General features: G+C 37.3%; 1 protein-coding gene across 1 annotated transcript in view; it reads right to left on the bottom strand.

Annotated features, from left to right (window-relative positions):
* Nucleotides 1-23,866, bottom strand: part of LOC130708400 (serine/threonine-protein kinase MRCK alpha-like) — a 71,449-nt gene extending 47,583 nt beyond the window's left edge. Inside the window, exons 1-5 of the mRNA XM_057548349.1 lie at nucleotides 23,796-23,866; nucleotides 20,866-20,959; nucleotides 20,360-20,490; nucleotides 18,661-18,725; nucleotides 15,841-15,917 (exon numbers count right to left, since the gene is read on the bottom strand). Coding sequence (XP_057404332.1) covers nucleotides 15,841-15,917; nucleotides 18,661-18,725; nucleotides 20,360-20,490; nucleotides 20,866-20,959; nucleotides 23,796-23,866 — 438 coding nt within the window. The remainder of the gene's footprint in view (nucleotides 1-15,840; nucleotides 15,918-18,660; nucleotides 18,726-20,359; nucleotides 20,491-20,865; nucleotides 20,960-23,795) is intronic.
* Between the last annotated feature and the right edge of the window lie 223 nt (nucleotides 23,867-24,089).

The following is a 24,089-nucleotide window of genomic DNA, read 5'->3' as shown; positions in this document are numbered from 1 at the left end:
AAAAAAAAAAAAAAAAAAAAATTTAAAACAATAAAATAAAAGTGTTATCAAAATTTTAGAGGCTCTGAGCAGAATTTGAAAACAAGGTCTGGCCTGGCTATAAACCACACTGAAATTTTCCAAAGCAGACCACATGTCTCCAGAAGAACTCTCCATCTCGCCTCCAGAATTCCAAAGTGGGCAGCAAAGAACCCTGCCCAGATTATTCAGGGTGAATGAGATGCAGAGAAAGAAGGGAATAGCATTTTTGAAGAGGGAGAATATGAGCTGGGAGACACCAAACCCTTTCACTTGAGGAAACATTTTCTTTTGCAGAGAGTCAAGCTCTCTGATTAACATGAAGGGCAAATAGTTGTTTTATGTCCCATTATATAGGAGATATGAAATTATCTTTAATTTTAAGTGCAGTCACAAATGTATTTCTTTGTTTTGTTTTTGTTTGTTTGTGGTTTCTTGCATGACGGAAGGTCTCTGAGGGTTATTTGTATTTTTTGTTTGTTTTTTTTTTTGATTTTATATTATAGTTGATTTACAATGTTGTGTTAGTTCCAGGTGTACAGCAAAGTGATTCATTTATACATATAAACATATCCATTCTTTTTCAGATTCTTTTCCATATAGGTTATTACAGAATACTGAGTAGAGGTCCTTGTGCTATAAAGGAGGTCCTTGTTGATTATCTATTTTATATATACTAGTGTGTATTTGTTAATCCCAAACTTCTAGTTTATCCCTCCACCCCATGTTTCCCCTTTGGCAACCATAAGTTTGTTTTCGAAGTCTGTGAGTCTGTTTAGCAAATGTATTTTTATGCCTTACATAATACCAGACTTGATGTTATGATATGATTGTGTAAAATATTCCTGTTACAGCATGACTCTGTAATGTTAATTAAAACACTGCAAATAACAAGAAAATTTTCCCTGCCAGACCATGTCCCCTCATGCTTTGTACCACAAGTTTTACTGACCATTTCATCATTCACCTAACTGTGCTCTCTGCTCTTTTAAATCCTTGCTTCATAGTAGACCCCATCATTAAGTTCTCTGTTCAAGTGCAGGTAGAATTTTTTCTTTTTTCACTGATTTTCAGGAGCAGTTTTCTCATTTGAATTTCAAATCTTCCTGTGTTATCAGTTAAACTTAATATTCTCTATAGACTCTTCCTAAGCAATGCATCTGATTAGGAGAGAAACAGCAATGTTTCTGAATGGGATTCAGTCTCCCTTTGTTTGTTACAAGTGAAAAGTTCTGAAGCAAAGCTACCCCAGAGAGGCACCTTCACTGGGTCTGCTTCGTCTCCACTGTATGAGGATGGAGATGTGGATCTGGAACTGATGTAAAACTTGATATTTAGATTCTGTTCAAATATGTTCTCAATTGGATCAGCCTAGAAAAACAAGTTAGGGAAAACAAAATTTTAAGAGATCACTGTGAAGAATTCAGGACTCTTAATGGAAGTCATGAACATTACAATGCTTCCTAATAATGGGTGACAAAATTATTATTTTAGTATATTTGTTAGAAATATGTCAACCCACAAAACCATAGCCATAATGCTTCAATAGTGGACACAGCTGTTCCCACCTGCACCTTCTCTTTAGCAGGTGTTGTTTCACATCCATCATTCCATCCCATGTGGAGGTACCATGACATTAAAAAAAAAAAAATTGAGCAGGTAGATTTCATCCACAGTGGGTAATAGAGAAATGAACTAGAAACTAAAGATAAGAATTCTATCCCTGAGGGTACCTAGTAAAAAGATTCAGAATATATCACCCCAAAATATGCCACTTTGACATATTAATTATTTGAATTAAAATACTTGAGAAACAGCCATGCAAGGACACTGTGACCCTCCTTTGTCCTCCTGAAGGCAAGATATAGACCTCCCCTGTGAAAGGCACCCTCCCTGTACCAGGAGGAGGGAAGACATTCTTATCACCAGACACAGCGAATTTAAGGCCATGAAGGCTGCATAAACAAACCTTGTTAAACAACCCATATCTTCCTTGTTACTTCACCATTCATTACCCATAACCCAAACCACTTTGTCTATCAATTCTTCACAAATTTACTGTTTCTTTGACTAAAAAAGTGTAAAAGCTTCTTACTCTGGTCACTTCAGGTCTTCTTTCTCTTGGGAAGGCTCCCATGTACATGTAAAAATTCAATAAAATGTGTATGCTTTTCTCCTGTTAATCTGTCTTACGTCAATTTAAGTCTTAGGCCCAGCCAAAGACCCAAAGAAGGTAGACAAGAATTTTTCCTCCCCCACACCAGATTAGGCATTAAATGAAAGCAAAAGAAACTAATCATTGTGATTAATAATTGTGACTAATGGTGCAAATGCAAACCCCTGCTTATTTCACAGTGTAGAAATCCTGGCACTCAGGCGTCGCCATCTTTTATGTTTAGAAATTTTTAAACTTTACTTTGGAAGATCATATTGTTACCAAGCCGGCTTGCCACATGACAGGCCAATAAATTGGGAGACAAGGTGCTGAGGCAAGGAATAAGGACTTTATTCGGAAAGCCATCAGACTGAGAAAATGGCAGACTAGTGTACCCAAAAAACCCACCTTATGGGGTGTCTGGTTGCCAGTTTCTTTTATAGAACAGAGAGGGGGAGGAGGGGAGGAAGTAAAGTGAAAAGGCCATTTATCTTGCAAAATATCTCCTGCTCACTTGGCCTGCATTGGGGAGGGGATGTGTTAATTTCTTCTTTTCTGTAGCAACTCACAGGTGGGCAGGGTCAGAATGTCTCCCTGTGAGGTGAACAAAGGCCTTTTAGTTTAACAGTCAGGAAGAGGGGCAGGGTTCCCTGTGGCAGGCCAGTGATTGTAACAATAACAAAAACAATGAAAAGCAAACGTTAAAGTAAAAGAAACAGAATCATGGAGTCAGAGTTTGCTCTTCCCTGTTACACTATAGTGCATAATTTAGTGAGGAGGCTATAGGGCAGCCCTCCTGGAGTTGCATACACTCCATATGGTACTTCATATGGTTCTAGAGAATAAAAATAGTGTTTTGCTATTTTCTTTACACATAATATGTAATATACATGAGATGGTTGTGGTGGTGATAGCAGTTGTAACTGGGATTTAGGGGTGGGGGGAGCTGGTAGAGATTATAGAAAGGCTAACACAGCCCTGAGCACACCTTAGTCGTAGACTCTTAGAAAGTCCTATGGGTTTGTATGAGCACGTTTTTTGGCTAACAGAATAAACTCTCTTTAGAGAATAAGGCCAAATAATAAGGAACAGAAATAATAGATGATGTGCAAAGCAAAAAGCTTTGGTTAGTAAATTACTTCTTAAGCTTGCTGTCATTTCAAGGTGGCATCAGACATGTGGCTTAAATCCCCAAATGCCCAGTTTATTTTCTCAGTATCTTCCATTGTTAATTCATGTGACCACTGTTATGAAATACAGTGTACTACTATTCATATAACATTTGATTAATTTTTTTTTTTTTTTTGGTGTGGTGAATTTAAAAGTCTGCTTTTGGATTGATTCCTGGTACAATTTTCTATGTGGCTAATACTTTAGAGATCAACAAGTCTCCCAACAAAATACTTGAGCCTAACACTGAAGGCTGGAACTTTAAAACCAGCGAGATTTGCCTGTTGCTAATAGACGTGTTTCCTGGTAGGGCCATGAGCCTCACTGGGACAGAGTCCTCATCCACCTTGCGTGTGCAACTCTCAGCACAATGCCTGGCACAACTGAAACTCAAGTCTTCCCACCTCCATTAGCTGCCTTCTCCATATGCCACCCTCCCACCCTCAGATCACAGCAACATCCTTCACAATCACTACCCTCTACTTCACCAGCTGGTCTGTTTATATCCTCTCTCTCTCTCCTTTTTTTTTTTGCAAACTAGTTTTTCAGTGTGAGGTGTAGCAACTAAATGGAAAAAGGGCATAACTCAAATATATAATGCTAATTAAGTATTATGATGCAAACAACCAGGGACATACCGCCTATGGCAAAAGAAGCCCCTCTTGTGTCCCAGTCAACTGCCTTCCTTCCCCAAAGGAAACTACCTCTGATCATCTCTTTGCATTTGTTTAGAATTTTAGCACATTACATTTGCATCCCTAAACACTACTGTAGTGTAAGTGCCTGAGATTAAACTTTGGATTGTAGTGTAAGTGCATGATATTAAACTTTGGATTGCTGAGGCATCCATTACAAAAGACATCCATCGTGAATAAACATCTTGCCTGCCTATGACACAGCTACCAGCATAACAACCATATAAGGAGTTGTCACCCCAGCCATGAAGTTTCCTTTCAGAAAGCCCTCAGCAACCTAGATAACTGACCACTTGAGCCACCCGTTTATCCCTTCCCATGCCCTGAATCCTGCTCTTAAGCTTTAAATTAGACAATAGTGAAACCCTGAAACCCGAGACACCCTACCCTCCATCTTAACAAAAGCAGAGCCCTGGGTCCACTTTCTCTCCTGTTCTCTCTACCTGCCACCTCGTTGTGTGGCCACTGGGTATGCCATGTACCCTCCAGGACCTGTGAGTGATCAATCCTGTTCCTCAAAGTTCCCTGATAGTTTTTACTGAAGCACATCCTGCTATCATAATAAGAACCACAAGGCTTGGTCCAGCCACAACAATGGGCCCTGTGGTGGTGGAGAGGAATGTCTGTGGGACTCACTGCAAGTACTATGGCCCAGGTGAGTGCCCCGGGCATTCCTAGCCAAGAGCATCACTACCAATAGGCTGAAACTAACACAAAAACCATAGTTTAATTTTGCTCATAGTGTGTTCTTTTTTGTGCCTGGCTTTTTTCACTCAACATTATGCTGAGAGATTCATTCATGATGTTGTGTGCAGCTATAATTTATTCATTTTTATTACTATAGTGCATTCCATTATATTCACATAACATAATTTCTTTATTCATTCTACACTTTGATGAACACTTGTGTTTTAGCTGTTACAAACATTCTTCTACGTATCTCCTTGAATAAAATGTGCAAGCATTCCTGTAGGATGTATTTCTAGAAATGAAATTATAGTATATGCATGTTCATATTGCTTCAAATACGCACCAGCACTTGCTTTTATAGTCATTTTATTTTAATTATTTTAAATAGTGGCATCTCATTAGGTTTAGAACTTTTAATACGTTTATTGTCTATTTGGATTTCCTCTTTTATGAGTAGCCTGTTAAATTTCTTGCCACTTTCCCACTGGGTTGACTGTCTTTTTTGTATTGATTTACAGGGCTCCGCACATATTCTTGATATGAGCCTTTGTTAGTTGTATGTGTTACAAGTATCTATCTCCACTCTAAGGCTTGTGTTTTAATGGTCTTTTTCCCACTGTTCTACACTACTAGCATTATAATAAATTAAGTATTCCTAATACATTTTTTCTGGGAACTGTTGTGTTCCACTGGTCTATGTGTCTATGCTTTTGCAAATACCATACAGTTTTAATTACTGTAGTTTTATAATGTCTTGATACTTTTGAGTGCCAATTTGTTCTTCAAAAGCATTTTTACTTTCTTGGCTTTTTGTGTTTCCATATAAATTGCGAATTCCATAAAAAAATAGGATTTTAATCAAGATTATATTGAATCTTGATATATTATATTGAATCTTCAATCTTGGTGGAATCTTGATTGAACTGATATATTATCAGTTAAGGGAGAATTAATATCTTTATAATATTCAGTCTTTCAATCTAGGGTTATAGTGTTACTCTCTATTTAATTTAGGCCTTTTCAAGTGTCCCTCTTTAAATTTTATAATATTTCTTCCTAGAGGCCTTTTAGCTATTGTTAGATTTGTTTCTAAATACTTGATTTCTTATGCTATTGTAAATGGTGTTTAAAAAGGTAATTATTTAATATTTCTTCTTCGTCCATAGAAAGACATTTGAGTATATTGATGTGATATATATCTATTTCTGTATATTACATTGTAGTCAATATATTCTGTACATACAATATACTCTGTATATTGATTTTTGTACATTGACATGGTAGTTAACCACCTTGTGAAACTCTTTTATTAATTCTAAAAATTTATTGAAAGACCCTGCATTTCATAATGATTAGAAATAGTCATAGCAGGCATCTTTGTCGTGTCCCTAAATATAAAAATGGAAAAGTTTCAGTATTTTACCACTAATTACACTGTTTGCTATGAATTCTGTTGCTGGTGCTGATACCTTCCATCAGATTAAGGAAGTTCTTTTCTATTTCTAGTTGGGAAGAGGGGTTTTGCTTTTGTTTTTGTATCATAAAAGAATGTTGAATTTTATCAGATGTTCTTATGCTTTTATTGATATATGGTTTTTATTTTTAATCTGTTACTATGTTATGCTCATTCATTTTCTAAAGTCAAACTTTGTGTATCAGGGATAATACCAAATTAGTCATGCTGTGTTATTCTTTTTATATATAACTGGATTCCATTTAGCAATGTTTTTTAAAGAATTCATTATGTTCAGCATTTCATGGGAATTCCCACTGTAGAGCTAAGAGTGTACAAAAGATCAGATTTGGTATGTGTTTTATGAAGATGTTCTACCACTGGGCAATAACGATGAAATATACTGAAAACAATGTATATAATCTTTGAAGTGGTCCAAGGAATGTCATTGCTAGCAGCACAGATAAAGCCATACATGTTCTTGTTAAAATTCAAACTACAGTTCAAAGAATGCTTCTGTATTTTCAGCCCAAAGCCTGGATTGTGTACCTTTGTCTTTAACAGCCATAGGAACATTGTTATCCTAGCCTTACCCTCAATAATCTTTTAAATCAGTGGCTAAAAATTAAAGCTCTGTTTTCAGTTAAGACAAAACCTTTATTTTTCACAACAGGTATAAAACCAACAATATACTCATTAATGTCAAAAGAAGAATTCTGTATGTTCACAAGTAAGATGAGACTACAATCTTCCCTTCTAATATTGTCCTCATCGGGTTTTGGTATCAGGTTACAGGAGCCACATACAATAATTTGGAGAGTGTCTTAGTCAACTACAGCTGCCAAAACAAAATACCATGGACTAGGTGACTAAACAACAGGGATTTATTTCTCTTCGTTCTAGAGGCTGGAAGTTTCAGATCAGGGTGCCACCGTGGTTGGTTTCTGGTGAGAATTTTCTTTCTAGTTTGCAGACAGCCGACTCCTCACTATGCCCTCACGTGGAAGAGGCCACCAATACTATCAGACTAGGGTCTCACCCTTATGATCTCATTTAACCTTAATTACCTCCTAAAAACTCTATCTCCAAATACAGTCACACTGGGGATCAGGGTTTCAATATGAGAATTTAGCAGGAGACAAAATTCATTTCATAGTTTGCTGCCCCACAAAATTCATGTCCTTCTCATATGAAAAATACATTCATTCCAGCACAACAGTCACGAAGTCTTAACTCATTTCAGCATCATCCCTAGTGCCTGAAGTCCAAAGTCTCATCTAAATATCTAAATCAAGTATGTTTGAAATTTGAGGTACAGTTCATCCTGAGGCAAACTTCCTCTCCAAGCTGTGAATCTATAAAACCAAACATATTATGTGCTTCCAAAATACAATGTTGGGACAGGCATAGGATAGACTTTCCTACTCCATGAGGGAGAAATAGGAGAGAAGGAAGGGGTGGCAGGTCCCAAGCAAGTTCAAAACATAGCAAGGCAGACTCCATTAGATCTTAAGGCTCCAGAAGAATCCTCTTTGCCTCAATGTCCTACCTTCCTGGCCCACCGAGGTGGCAGCATCACCCTCACCCCCCACTCCTCTGTGGGGTGACCCTGCCCCTTCAGCTAGATGGGACCTGCCCACATGGCTTTCTACAGAAGCTCTGCCTCTGAAACAGAGGAGCAAATAGTTTTGTCCCCTGGGGCTATGATGTGAGTGGCAGCCCTCATGATCTCTGAATTGCCTTTCGGGTCATTCTTGCCTTTCCTTTAAGAATAGTGCAAGTTCACAGCCACATAGCTCTAGGTCCTCTTCTGTAGAACCCAAGAAGTCTGACAGCTTTCCTTCATTCTCCCTGGCTTTCTCTGTCCCCTTTACTTCAAACTGGCAGTGTCTCTGCTGGTTTAATGCCATCTCTATTCCTGGCCTCTGCTGAGATGACTCATTAAATCCCTGTGTCATACCCGTGATCTTGTTATCAAGTGGCTGTTCAGCCACACCCTCAGTGTTCTCTTCAGAACAAGCTTTCTTTTTTTGCAATATGATTGGGTTGAGAGTTTTCTAAATTTCTAATTTCTGGTTCCTTTTTGCTTAATAATTCCTTCTTCAATTCATATCTCTCCTCTTGCATTTTACTGTAAGCAGTAAGGCGAACCCAAGCCACACCTTCAATACTTTGCTTAGAAATCTCATTTGCTAAATATCCAATCTCATTGCTTGCAAGTTCTACCTTCCACAAAACACTAGAACACCCTTCAGCCAAGTTCTTTGCCACTTTATAACAAGGATCACCTTTCCTCCAATTTCCAATAAGCTCTTCCTCATTTCCATTTGAATGGCCCTGAACATCTACACTCCACCAATATTCTGTTCATGAATATTTATATATTTTTCTAAGTAGATGGAGGCTTTCTCTCCACCTCTCCCTTTTTCTTTTTGAGCTGTCAGCAGAATCACCTTTAATGTCCATATTTCTACCAACAATCCCTTCATAGCAATCTGGGCTTTTCCTAACATGCACCTCAAAACTCTCCCATCCCCTCTCCTTTACAGTTCCAAAGCCGTCCACATTTGTAGGTATTTGTTACAGCAGCACTTCTCTTCTAAGCACCAAAATCTGCCTTAGTGTTCTCGAGAGGAACAGAAACACCAGGAATGTATATCAGTATCTGTATCTATATATCTATATCTCCTATTGGTTATGTTTCATAATCATGTGAGCCAATTCTTTTTAATATCTGTATCTTTTTATGTATCCTTATGTATGTGTGTATATATATATATATATATGTTTTTGTCTTATATAAATATATATTTATATGTATATTTTATATATATTTATTTATTGTAAGGAATTGGTTCACATGATTATGCAGACTTAGAAATCTCAAGACCTGAAGTCAACAAGCTGGAGCCCCAAAAGAGTCAATGATGTAGTTCGAGTCAAATCTGAAGGCCTGGGAACCAGGAGAGCTGATGGTGTAAGTTCCAGTCCAAAAGCCAGCAGGCTTTTAGACCCAAGAAGAGCCAAAGTTCCAGTTCAAATCCAGAGGCAGGAAAAGACTGATGTCCCAGCTCAGTAGTCAACCAGAAGAAGTGATTCTCTGGAGGGTTAGTCTTTGTGACCTATTCATGTCTTCAACTGATTAGATGAGGCCCACTCACATTGGGGAGAGCAATCTTCTTTACTTAGTCCCTCAATTTATATGTTCATCTTATCCAAAAATACAGTCACAAACACACTCGAATAATGTTTGGCCAAATGTCTGAGCACCCTGTGGCCTACTCAAATAGATTTCAATAGTTATCTTTAACTATCTGCCCCAGATATAATGCCTGTTTTATCATTTTTCATATTGGTTTTATGTGTCTTTGTTTGTTTCTTAATGAACCATGTCACACTTTTGTCAATTTTGTTAGTTTTATCAAGGTTGAAACTATTGGCTTTACTGTTCCATTCTATTTTATGTTACTTTTTTACTTCATTATTTTTTTTACTTTTGCCTGCCACCTTCTTTGGGTATAAATTGCTTTTCTTTTTGTAACTTCTTAAAATGGATGCTTAGCCCATTAACTTTTCAGGCTTTCTTCTTGTCTAGCTTATGTACATAAGGGTATAAATTTTTTCTAAATACTGCTTTAGCTGCATTCCACAAGTGTTGATATGTAGTATTTTATTACTGACTTCAAACTATTTTCTAATATCCATTAGAATTTCTCCTTTGATTCATAGTTTACTTAAAAAGGTATTTCTTGATTTACATTAGGAATTTAACATATATTTTAAAATATTGATTTATAACTTAGCTTTCTCATGGTCAGAGAGCATACTTTCCATGAGTCCAATCCATTTACATTTGTTGTTGAGTCTTAGTTTGTGGTCCATCTGCTTATTTTTGTTAATGTTTTTGTGATTTTAAAGAGAAAATGCATTCAGCATGTGTTATGTGAACTGTTCTATATTTGTCCACTTTCCATATTTGTCCACTTTTGTTAATCATTTTATTCAAATATTGTCTGTCAATTACTGAGAAATGTGTGTTCAGATCTTCCACTATAGTTGTCAGTTTGTCTATTTCTTCTTGTAGTTCTGTCAAATTCCATATTATTTATATTTAGACTACATTATATGGTCAATATATATTTAAGATTAGTGTGACTTCCAGGTAAAATAACCTTTATTATATAATTGACTTGCTTTACCTACAATAATTTTTTTTGCTTTAGATTTTATTTTATCTGATATTTATGTAACTTGTTTTAGCTAATGTTTAGATATTAATGCTTTCTGTATACTTATGTTTTACATGTTTCCCTTATGGACAGTATATGTTAGATTTTATTTTTATCTAGTCTGACAATCTTTATTTTTTCACTGGAGTAATTTTCTTCCCTTTTAATCATTTTAGTTACTGACTTACTGAGATTTATTTCTATCATCTTAGTTTGTGCTATTTGTCCCATCTATTCCTTGTTTCTTTTCCTCTCCTTTCTTGTCTTGTTAGATTAGCCAAATATGGTTATAATTACTTTTTCACCTTTGAACTTGTTAATACTGTTCCTATCCTATTTGTAGTTTCCCTAGAAATTAAAGCATGTACAATTAACTCCACAAATCTGAATTTAATCAAATCCTTACCCTCCTCCTGAGCAATACATGGATCTTGGAACACTTTCAATTCATTTACCCCTCTTTTGAATTAAATGTTATTATCTCCATTTGAAAGTCCATCTTGGTTTGTTTTTTAATTCTGTAGAGATTATCACTGTTTTATTCAGTCAATGCTAATTTACATTTGCTTATATATTTACCACTTTCTTTGTTCTTTTTTCCTTTCCTATCTTAGACCTACCATTTGGGATCAGTTTCCTACTGCCTAAACTACACTCTTTAGAATTTCCTTTAATGAGATTTTGTTGCTGACAGATCCTCTTCTCTTAATTTTCATTTATCTGTAAATAAAAAATTCATCCTCATTTTTGATAGATAGGTTTACAGTTATTTTCTTATAGTACATTGAATATATCTTTCCTCCTCTAGCTTCTGTTGAAATTTTTAAGAATTCAGCTATCATTCCCTCTGTTATTATTTTTAGGGTAATCAATCTTTTTTCTCTGGATGACTTAAAGATTTTGTTCTTCATCATTTTCTGCAGCTCTACAATGTATCTAGACATGAATATATTCTCCTTTATCATGCTTGGAATTTCTAAGCTTCTTGCGTCTGTGGATCTAGTCTTGAGTCTGAAAAAGTCTCCGCTATGACATTTTTAACTATTGCTCTGCTCTCTCTACTCACCTTTCAGGACTTGAGCCAACTGCTGGGAATTTCTCACTTAATTCCTACAATTTTTATCCTCTCTGCTGTATTTTCTATTTTCTCTCTCCATTTTGTTCTGGTTTGTCTTTTAATTCACAAATTCTCCCTTCCACTGTCTTCATTTTGCTTCCAGTTATGTCCACTGATTCTTTTTTTAAATATGCCATGCCATATTTTATTATTGCTTCCCTGAATTTATTTCCAAGTTTATCATTGACCATATTTTACAACTTCTAAGATGCACATTTTTTTTTACATTTTAACATCTTTGAAATAGAGATATTTCTGAAAATCACTATTATTTTACAATTATCATCAGCCAAAAAAGCAACCAAATCATTTTGTGCACAAAACTGAACCTACAAATTGGTATAAAAGGAACAAAAGCATTTGTAAGATTGGTAACTATGAACCAGGTACAAGAGCTTCTTAAAATTTTTCTCCCATAAATATAAGAGATGCAGAACAGGAGCTGAAACTACAGCCACCATTTGATTAAGCTTCAATAAACTACGGCATTCTCCAATATCTATGTGCTTTTGCACAGGGCAAGTAGGTGATTAAAAGAGATTGAAAAAGACAACCAGCCCTGCATTTTTCAAATCTTTGCACTACCCTCTTCAACTGCCCCCAGGACATTGGTATTGCTTTTGCTTTACTATTTGCATTAGTTTTCTATTGCTGAGTAACCATTTACCACAAACGTGGCACCTTGAAACAATACCCATTTATTATCTCACAGTCATGCATGTCAAGAATCTGGGCTTGACCCAGCTCCCAGAGAAATGGAAATAAGAACACAAATAAACAAATGGGACCTAATGAAACTTAAAAGCTTTTGCACAGCAAAGGAAACCATAAACAAGACCAAAAGACAACCCTCAGAATGGGAGAAAATATTTGCAAATGAAGCAACTGACAAAGGATTAATCTCCAAGATTTACAAGCAGCTCATGCAGCTCAATAACAAAAAAACGAACAACCCAATCCAAAAATGGGCAGAAGATCTAAATAGACATTTCTCCAAAGAAGATATACAGATGGCCTACAGACACATGAAAGAATGCTCAACATCATTAATCATTAGAGAAATGCAAATCAAAACTACAATGAGATATCATCTCACACCGGTCAGAATGGCCATCATCAAAAAATCTAGAAACAATAAATGCTGGAGAGAGTGTGGAGGAAAGGGAACACTCTTGCACTGTTGGTGGGAATGTAAATTGATACAGCCACTATGGAGAACAGTATGGAGGTTCCTTAAAAAACTACAAATAGAACTACCATACGACCCAGCAATCCCACTACTGGGCATATACCCTGAGAAAACCATAGGTCAAAAAGAGTCATGTACCAAAATGTTCACTGCAGCTCTATTTACAATAGCCAGGACATGGAAGCAACCTAAATGTCCATCGACAGATGAATGGATAAAGAAGATGTGGCACATATATACAATGGAATATTACTCAGCCATAAAAAGAAATGAAATGGAGGTATTTGTAATGAGGTGGATGGAGTTAGAGTCTATCATACAGAGTGAAGTAAGTCAGAAAGAGAAAAACAAATACAGTATGCTAACACATATATATGGAATCTAAGGGAAAAAAAAAAAAAAAGGCCATGAAGAACCTAGTGGCAAGACGGGAATAAAGACACAGACCTACTAGAAAATGGACTTGAGGATATGGGGAGGGGGTGGGGTGAGATGTGACAGGGTAAGAGAGTGTCATGGACATATATACACTACCAAATGTAAAATAGATAGCTAGTGGGAAGCAGCTGCATAGCACAGGGAGATCAGCTCGGTGCTTTGTGACCACCTAGAGGGGTGGGATGGGGAGGGTGGGAGGGAGGGAGATGCAAGAGGGAAGAGAAATGGGAACATATTGTATATGTATAACTGATTCACTTTGTTATAAAGCGGATGCTAACGCACTATTGTAAGGCAATTATACTTCAATAAAGATGTTTAAAAAAAAAAAAAAAAAAAAAGAATCTGGGCTTGGCATGGCTGGGTAATCTGCTCAGAGTCTCACAAGGCTGAAATCAAAGTATCAGAAAGGCTGGTATCCCATTTGAGGTTTGGGGTCCTCTTTCCAGTTCATGTGGCTGTTAGCAGAACTCATTTCCTTGCAGCTATAAAACTCACGGGGGCTGCATTTTCAAGGTCAGCATAATAGCATCTCTCTGACACTCAACCTTCTTGTAAAGAGTTCACCTTATTATGTCTGGTCCACCTAGCATAGTCTCCCTTTTCATTAACTCAAAGTCAACTGATGAGTAACCTAATGATAAGAATGATATTCTATCATTTTCACTGATCCTCCCCACACTCAAGGGGAGGGGATTTTACAGGGTATGTACAGCAGGTGGCAAAAACTAATTCTAAAGGTCAATTCAAATTCTGCCTACCAGACTACCCCAAAGAGAAGGCCTCAGGGCTTCCATCTGGCTCTTCTTACCATAATAGGCCTCCCTCACTCCCCAGACTGCAGAGATCATGCATGGATCATACCAGTTTTTTAGTATATTTATTCAAATTATATATTCAGTAACCACAGGTTAGATTCACGGTCCCTTGGAGTCCACTGAGACACAGTCCCAGCCCAAAATGTCATTTACCTCCTGTATGATATAGCTCCAGGCTGACTTGTGGACATTGGTGGTGCTTTGTGTCCCAGAAATTAGCATTGACAAAGAGCCAGTGTTTACCATCTCTGAAAAGTCTGGTGTTTCCTTTTGCCTAGTGCACAACGATTCTGTAATTGCCTGCAGAGCCCTTCCTTCCAGCAGCAGTGGGTCCTGGTCCGCAGTCTCCTTCTACACTCTGTGAACCAGCCCCATCTTCTAAGCTTCTAGGTTCTTAAACCCCAACCCCTTCCTTTTGTTTTTCAAGCTCCAGAGATGGTAGCTTCTCCTGCCTCTGTGTCACCTCACCGTTTGCTTTTTGCATTTTTAGTCCTCCAATGTCTGTTTAACCAATTCTCTGTTTTAAAATAAAGGAATGAACCCAGAGGACATTATGCTAAGTGAAATAAGCCAGTCACAGAAGGACAAATACTGCATGATTCCACTTATAAGAAGAATCTAAAATAGTCAGACTCATAGAAGCAGAGAGTGGAATGGTGAATGTCAGTGACTGCGGGGAGAGGAAAATGGGGAAATGTCTGTCAGTGAGTGCAAAGTTTCAGTTACGCAAGATGAATAAATTCTAGAGATCTGCTGTACAACGTTGTGCCGATAGTTAACCATACGGTTAAATGCACTTAAGAACTTGTTAAAAGGGTTTATGTTAAGCGTTCTTACAGGAATTCCCTGGCAGTCAAGTGGTTAGGACTCTGAGCTTCCACTGCTGGGGCCCAGGGTTCAATCCCTGGTTGGGGAACTAAGACCCTGCATGCCACACAGCAAAGAAGCATAAAAAACAAACAAACAAAAACAGTGTTCTTACAACAACAAAGAAGAAGCACAAGGAAATTTTTGGAGGTAATTGATATATCTATTACTTTGTGGTGATGGTTTCATGGGTGTATGTGTATGTACAAAGTCATCAAACTATATACGTTAAATATGTACATCAGTTGTATATCAACTGCACCTAAATAAAGCTTTTCAAAATAAATAGATAAAATAAAATGTCTCCATTAAAATAACTGTTACAGTTCCTATTTTTCTGACTGGAGCCAGACGTATATCCAAGGGTTCCTCAATAATAGAATGGGTAAATAAACTACAATATATTCATATAATGGACCATCATATATATTGAAATACAGTTGAACATATTATTGCTGCACATGGATGAAACTCACCCATGCTGCGACACAAAAGGACATATACAGTATGATTCCACTTACATACATTCTAAAATTAAATCCTCTTGTGTAGGGATGCATACATCGTGTGTAAAAACATAACAAAAACAAGGACGTCCTTACCATGAGCAGCAGAGTAGCAGTTGCCCACAGCAGAGAGGGAGGGCTTGCTACCAACTAGAAGGGCACACTTCTGGGGCATCAGTCGTGTTTCCTGTCTTCACCTGAGTGCGGACTATAGAGGTGTTTTTTACACTTTGCTGTACGTGTGTCATAGTTCACAGTGTAAAATATTTTGTTTGTTATTTTAATTCTAATACAGATGACCTTGTAACTTACATAAACTTGCAGCCTTACTTTCCATGAAAACTGTTTCTTTCCTATGTGCTTATATCAAGACTTCAGGCCTCTCTCAGGGAATAATATTAAAAACAGTTTTATTGCAAGAAGAAAGTGCCACTCTGAGCACATCAGTGACTGCTGAAGTGGCTGTAGAACATACTCAAGAAGTTTAGTACTTACTTCACACTGAGCCACGGCATAGGTAGTTGTATTAAAACGTGCCAAGGAAGATGAACTTGGGTCTGGTAGCACTAAACCTGGAACACAACAGCAAACATTTATTAAACTCAGAAAATTGAAACTAACGTTCATGCCTTTTTGGACCTTAATCTCTTTAAAATTGTTCTCAAACCATATTTTCAGAGGTAATCTGATCTATCATCTATATATACTTAAGTCAAAGGATGTTTATATTTATTTGTGTATGTTAAGTACATTTAATATGTCTAAGCATTCTGCATCTCAAACGAAACAATAATTTTTAGCAAATTTATGGTAAACTTATCATGGAAGTATATAAATAAATTATATAAGTTTTCATGAATTAACTCCTGTGTGTCAAATCACAGCTTTCTTTTCCCTAATAGTATTAGGTTTATATAGAACTTGAAACAATTTTAGAAGCCCCAAGGGGATTTCAGCAATATGGTGATGCCAATGATGGCTGCTTTTCCTATGCTAGTTTCTCCCCACTTCAGGAATCAATTTCAAATGATTCCTCTTAGGTACCTAGTACAATTACCCCTCAGTATCCAGAGGAGATTCATTACAGTACCCACTGCAGATACCAAAATCCTCTGATGCTCAAGTTCTTTATATAAAATGATGTAGTATTTACATATAACCTACCCACATCCTCCTGTATACTTTAAATCATCTCTAGAATACTCATAGTACCTAATACAATGTAAATGTTATGTAAATAGTTGCTGGCAGGTGGCAAATTCAACGTAAATTCTATGTAAATAGTTGCTGGTGCATGGCAAATTCAAGTTTTCCTTTTTGGAACTTTCTGGAATTTTTTAATTTAATGTTTTTGATCTGAGTTGGTTGAATCCACAGATGCGAAACCCGCAGATATGGAGGGTCAAATGTATGCATTTCTTTGCCTAAGTTTCTATAAGAAGAACACAGGCAGACATAAAACAAATATTAATTATACTTAAAACTTTTATCATATTGTCAAGGCTTTGTTTATTTAGACAGAATAAAGTATCCAACTACAAGGTTTTTTTCCTTAAAGGAACTTTAAAGAAATTCCATGCATTATCATTTAGCAATTTTACTAACTTTAAATATATTCAAAATGAAGTCTTATTGTAAGATTATAATTTTACTTAAATATGAGAGAAGAAAAAGCACGAATTCAGACTTTCTCTAACAAGCATACCTTTAGCAACTGACATTGCCAGGAGTATGAATTTTCCAGCTATAAATCACTAAACCCAATTGCTTAATACTCAAACAAGGAAAGGTGTTCAGAAATGCCACATAATACCGCACAAAGATATTATTGCTCTGCAGCATTTAGAGAAAAACTAATGGTAAAAATAAAATTCCAGGATAAAAATGTTAACTTGATAAAGTATTGTGATTATATAGATATATAGAGATATATATAGATAGATAGATATGTAGTCTTTCTCTTTTAGGTTCCTTCTAAAAATTGTCAAACCTATCATTACTCCCACCTATCAATGTTTTGTTATCCAAAGTACCCCATCCGCTGGTGCTGTGTAGTGAGCGATACTCTGGCCTTGACTTCTTTGCTGCAGCCTGAGCCCCGGAAGCACCACCACCTGAGCACGCTACATCACTTACCCTACATTCAGTGCTTCCTACGCCTCTCTTGAATTAGAACCTGTCTTGGTTCTCATCTTTGCAAGGGTACTCAAGTTCTCTTTAATTGTTTCTTCTATTGCCCATAAAAAAGTCCACTCACAACTATTTATTGGACAAATATTTACTTCCAGAGTTTGCCTATCCTGAATTCCTTATGAGCCTACTCTCTCCCTTCCAGAATATTCATCAGCTGGCACAGGCCCAGAGTCATGGGACTCTAATCCAGGCCAATGTGAGCCAAAAAACTGGGGCATGAAAGGAAAGGGGAACTCAGACAGGTAGAAGCTCCACTAACTCATTTGCATAAGAAATGGCTTCTGTTAAGACAATAAAATATCCCTTCAGTTAAAAGTAACATCCACAGTTTTTTTAAAAAATTAAATTCTCATATTATTAATATCCTCATAATGAGAAAAACTTAAGAAACCCATGTACTGAAAAGGGTGACACATTCTTAGCTTCCAGAGTCATGGGCAAATGTCAGGAAATCTTAGTGGAGAACAAAAAGGTTAAGAGATAGTTGAAAATGGCTTAAAGCGGGATCGCGGAGGATGAAGAGCGGAGGAGGATGAGGGGCATCGTGATGCAAGTCTGAGGGAGTGTCCCATGACGTCTCCGCAGCTGCGCTTTGCCGTATCCCACTCTGCCTCTTACAGCTCTGAACACACGGACCCGTGTTGCCTCGACTCTGTCCAATTTGAACAACAGCCGACTTCCCCATCGCCAGAGTGGTTTGCCTCATGCTGCAACACATGGGAGCATTCCAAAACTGGGAAGTGATTGGTATGAATTGAAAACTTTTACCAATGACAAACATGTTTTATGAAATATTTCGTCATGCTGAAAAAAAGGTAGTTCCAGTTAAGCATAATATTTTGCTTTCTTTGTGATAGAAAAATCTCTAAATTGTATAAAATAAAACCCAACAAAATGGCTCTTCGAATATTTTACCAAATGAGAGTAGAAACACACACACACACACACACACACACACACACACAGTAACCTTGGGCTCTAAGCTGGCTTCCAAGAGCTAATCTCCCACCTTCATAGTAACCTGGCTCCCTTGTAGCCAGCTGGGCCCATGGACGTGTAGCGCAATAGGTCCTGATTTAGGCAACACTGAGCCCCATACCCTTTTAGGTCTGAGTTCCTCACCCTTATTCAGGTGTTCAATTTCTAACCACAGGTCAGATTGGTACTTCTCTCTGGCTTTCATTTTACTAAAAGAGGCAGAAAGAAGGGAAGACATCATTAAGTGCTAAGTGCAAGAGACTGACCTATAATTGGATCCCACATAACTGGAATGTGGGGCTAATACAGTTAGTCTTCAGTCAAGCTGAACGTCTTACAACATTCCAAATAACATTCCTTGTTTCATAAGGAACCCAAATAATGGAGCAAATAAATGTGTATATTTATTAACTTTCAATCTGATTTACATGCCTACTTTTGAGCAGATATGAGAACTGAGATGCCCTAAGCATAAGATGAAATAACATGTTTATTGTGGACGATTACACAGATGTTATTTGATAGCTCTTTACACTGTATCATTCACACAATGAGAAATGTCTTTTCCTTTTCATGTTTAATAAAGTATACTGGTCTTATAACTGGATCATTTGCAGCATATAAAGCTTTTGGCTTTAAATAATTCAACTTCTTGCACTGAAGTTGATCCACATGTTAACGATTACAGTTAAGTGAATAAGGCTTTAGGCATGAAAGTGGCCCTCAGAGGCTTATGTTTCTTCTCATCTCACTAAAATGACTCTTTTGGAGCATGTTTATATAAGAAATGGATGTCATATATAGTTTTTCACACTGGTTTGAATTTTCTTTCTTTTCTTCCTTTTACTCTGATGTATTCATTAGCTATGTTTATTGTCTATTTGTATGATTATCATCTACAGTGTTGGAGTTTAATTTGCTCTATTTTTGTGGTAAGAATGAAACAAACTGCTTCACTAACCAGCAAACAGAATGGAGAGAGGAGCCCTTTAAAAAATATACATGTTGCAATATACAAGTTACAAGCTATAATTAAAAATATGAGAAAACCAACCTCAGTAGACCCTTTAGAAGTTAAAGGTCTATGGGAAATAGGCCACATTTTGAGTTTACCTCATTCTATTTTCATTCAAAAATTTTTTTCCTACATATACGAGGTGTTTCTTACTAGAGGATTTTGGGTGCCTGTGAATCAAGGAAATTTTGCAAATAAGGAGAAAACAACAGAAACTTCATTCACAGATGATTCAGTTTTCAGTATTATTGATACCATTTTGTAGAGATGCCAGAATCAATTAAAGCCTGTTGAAAGTACATATGTTATGGGCTTCCCTGGTGGCGCAGTGGTTGAGAATCTGCCTGCTAATGCAGGGGACACGGGTTCGAGCCCTGGTCTGGGAAGATCCCACATGCCACGGAGCAGCTGGGCCCGTGAGCCACAATTGCTGAGCCTGCGCGTCTGGAGCCTGTGCCCCGCGACGGGAGGGGCCGCGATAGAGAAAGGCCCGCGCACCGCGATGAAGAGTGGCCCCCGCTTGCCGCAACTGGAGAAAGCCCTCGCACGAACCGAAGACCCAACACAGCCAAAAATAAATAAATAAATAAATAAATAAAATAAGAAAATCCTTTAAAAAAAAAAAAAAAAAAGAAAGTACATATGTTAAAAGTAACTAATTGCTTTCAAATTTTCATTACTTTTCATTTCATAGAAAAAAACTATTCTTTAAAAAAAAAACACTAAACTTTATGTCATAGGAAGAAACTAAACACATAACTATGCTTTAAGTACTTTGCAACCAGATTATAAATAAGTCGTTTTAAAAATGGTGTCAGTCGGTCTCACCAGTTTAGAGTGCTTGGAGCAGCCTCTGGGAGGATCTTTCTGGAAATTCGCTCTCTGTCGAAAGCCAGCTCCAACTTAAGCATAGCTGACATATCCAGTTTATCAAATCGCTCCATTGCCCCTGGCATTTTCTACAAAATCAGATAAGAAGGTTTTGATTTCCATCTTATATTTACAAAATTTTAAATCACTTCTAGAAAAACTTAGAAGGTGCTGGGGACCATTAGTTTTCTTGAATAGTGAATAGAAAAACTGATTGTTAAATTGTATTATTTTCATTAAATTTGGGGATATTATTAAAGATTCATATGAACAGTCTCATTTTTCTGCTTATAACTATGATAGCTGCCTCCCCTCCCAAAAAAGCAGGGCTCATCTCTTATGAAAAGGCATTTTTCAGGTTGAGATCTAGACAAATTGACATTATTCAGCAACTTTATTATCATCATTTTTAGCTTTCCTTTTTTCCATTCTATGAGTCTTCCTGGGCTGTGACTGACACTCACTCTTGCTCCTTTAACCAAGCTGGAATTTCGTAAAGACTCCACTTCTTTGGTTTTTTCTAAGATCAAGTCCTGGGCATCCTTTTCATCCTTGATGCTGCAATATAGAAAGAAAAAACAGATATAAAATGCAAACATGGAAAAAAATTAATCAACCTAAATGAGGATATGAGAAAGATACATGACAGCAAATCTTAGCATAAGACTATTTAAGGAGTCATAACAAGTAATTTACGACCAACAGAAAAGAGTAAAAATCTAGAGATGCTACCAAAATATATAGCCCTGGATTTTCACAATGCTCTTAGAAAATGTGAAGTGGCTGGCTGGATTTAAGGAACATTGGACAGGAGTAGACGAATTCCTAGGTTCAGACCATGTAGTTGGGGAAATCATTAATTCAAGGCAAAGACAGTTTTATGGACTTAATTAAGAAATGTCACTATTCCGAACTGTTTATTCTTAATTAGAGATTAATGTAAATATTAATGTAAGCATTGAAAATCTACACTACACCCATCTGTAAAATAGCTTACTGGTAAGCATTACGTACAGTCTACACCACTTATTACTATAACGGCCTTAAGCCTCCATTCCCAGAAGGATTGCTCAGTTAATGAGATGGTTAGTCCCATCACTCCCTAGCAAGTTCTGTGCTGGCAAATAAAAACTCAGGTATAAAAGAGAACGAAAGAAAATTTTAGACATACAAAGAGGTAGAAAGTTTATAACACACAGACTTTTCTGAAAGAATTCTTCCAGGATGTTCTCTAGTGCAAAACAAAAGCTGAATTCAAGAGAGAGGGAAACAGGATACAAGAACAGTGGCAACAACTATAATTGTAACTTATGATTAAGTCTAATATACTGTCAATAAATTATAATCTGGATCTAAAATCCCATATGATATCAGCGTTAGATCTGGAGTGGAACTCTCAGAGTTCTGGGCCAAATGCAGGGAGAACACAAGAGCCCTACTCTCACTGTCTCCACTGGCCATTCAATCTTCGTGAAGCAGCAGTCGTCATAGAATAATGACTCTGCTGGATCAAAATCAACGCCTACCAGTAAATAAGCAAATTCTTTGAGCACCTTAGAAAAGATGTGCCTTATAGAAACAAATTACACAATTTTGAATATTTTTATTGTTAATGAAAACTTAGAGCATCTTGTATCCTTACAGTAAGACGTAATATCACAGATTCTCATATAACTGAACTTGAAAAATACATTTCTTCGAATCTGATCTCCAGAAACTTTGTTAGGCTCAATTATGATGTTTTTGTATTAAGTGTGATTATAGTGGAAATTTTTGAAATAAAGCTGCATCTCACATATACTTACATGTGATACATGATATGAAGGGCTTTCAGGAGAAAAAAATATTTCTTGTGTGGCTTTCCTGCATGTTAATAATCAAAGAAGCAAACTGAGCACAATGCTTGAACAAATTCTTATGGAATTTAAAAGGAAATAACTGCCTACGAACAAATCACAACTTAAAAAGTTTAGGCAAAACACAAGACAAACACAAACCAAAATATGTGCAGGGAAGAAACAACAGTGAAACTAGTATAGGCATTGGGTCACATATTCCTGGGAACCAATTTGGTTCTAGCTTCTAGGATTTATGTGAACCTAAGTATATTAAAAGCATCTCTGGGGACTTCCCTGGTGGCACAGTGATTAAGAATCTGCCTGTCAATGCAGAGCGCACGGGTTTGATCCCTGGTCTGGGAGGATCCCACATGCTGCGGGGCAGCTAAGCCGGTGCGCCACAACTACTGAGCCCACGTGCTGCAACTACTGAAGCCTGAGCACCTGGAGCCCGTGCTCCACAACGAAAGAAGCCACCACAGTGAGAAGCCTGCGCTCTGCAAAGAGGAGTGGCCCCCACTCACAACAATTAGAGAAAGCCCATGTGCAGCAACGAAGACCCAACGCAGCCAAAAAATAAATAAAAATAAGAAATAAAATTTTAAAACAGCATCTCTGAATTAAGACACAAAATGGAGTATTAATATGTATTTAACTGGCAGAGTAGTTAGAAGCATCTGAAATATATACATTCAAAAAATTGTGTGTGTGGGCTTCCCTGGTAGCGCAGTGGTTGAGAATCCGCCTGCCAATGCAGGGGACACGGGTTCGTGCCCCGGTCCAGGAGGATCCCACATGCCACGGAGCAACTAGGCCCGTGAGCCACAGCTGCTGAGCCTGTGCGTCTGGAGCCTGTGCTCCGCGTCTGGAGCCTGTGCAACGGGAGAGGCCGCGACAGTGAGAGGCCCGCGCACCGCGATGAAGAGTGGCCCCCGCTCGCCACAACTGGAGAAAGCCCTCGCACAGAAACGAAGACCCAACACAGCCAAAAAAAAAAAAAAAAAAGAACACTTCTTACATACTCACAGTACAAAAATAAAAACCTGGAAATCCAACATCAACACAACACTATTAACTAAAATATAGCCTATATTTAAATTTTGTTAATTTTCTTTATATATGTGTGTGTGTATATATATATATTTGCACATTGTGGACACACAGCTTTTTTGTTGTTATTGTTAAATACACACCAAAAAAGAGCTTACAGAAATTGTCTTAATTTTTAATCTCAGTCAAAACTTTAGACTTGATAATTCAGGAAAGTGAGCTGAAGAATGTTTAAGAGTAATAAACACATTTAATTTCCTAATTCATTAATTTCATGATGTATTTAAATATAGTGCTACCTGTATTTCAAAGCACCATTTCCTGTTATAATTTGTAAGAAAAGAAAATAGAAATTTAGCTAAAAAAAAAAGTATTCTTTTGAAAGCAGAAGCCCTGAAACCCAGCTCTAAGTATAAACACTATTTAGCATATATTTTTAAAAAGTGTAATTGAGTTATTACTGGTAAATTAATAGGAAAAGAACTGCAGACATGGGCCTTAAGTACCTTCCTGAGGCATTCTGTAGGGGCTTAAAATCATTCACCCTACAGAACAAGGGCGTTCTGTCCTTGCTCATAGTGACACAAACAGTCCCAGGGTTTCCCCTCCTGGAGATCTTGGTGGAGCAGGGAGGCCTGAAAGTCTAGCTCCAAGTCCTGCAACTGTCCAAAGGAGCTGCCAGTGTGAGGCCAACTGCTGCTCCCTGAGGCTGGAAGGGTCCTGCCCCAGGATTCCAAGGAAGGCACTGGCCTCAGTGGCAGTTAAATGAGAAGACCTAACTGTACAGGCTTGATGGGCAT

This window comes from Balaenoptera acutorostrata, chromosome 6 (assembly GCF_949987535.1).
Source record: "Balaenoptera acutorostrata chromosome 6, mBalAcu1.1, whole genome shotgun sequence".
NCBI classification, from domain to species: Eukaryota; Metazoa; Chordata; class Mammalia; order Artiodactyla; family Balaenopteridae; genus Balaenoptera; species Balaenoptera acutorostrata.
Note: the sequence above shows the minus strand (reverse complement) of the source record. Positions and strands in the feature narration are given on the sequence as shown.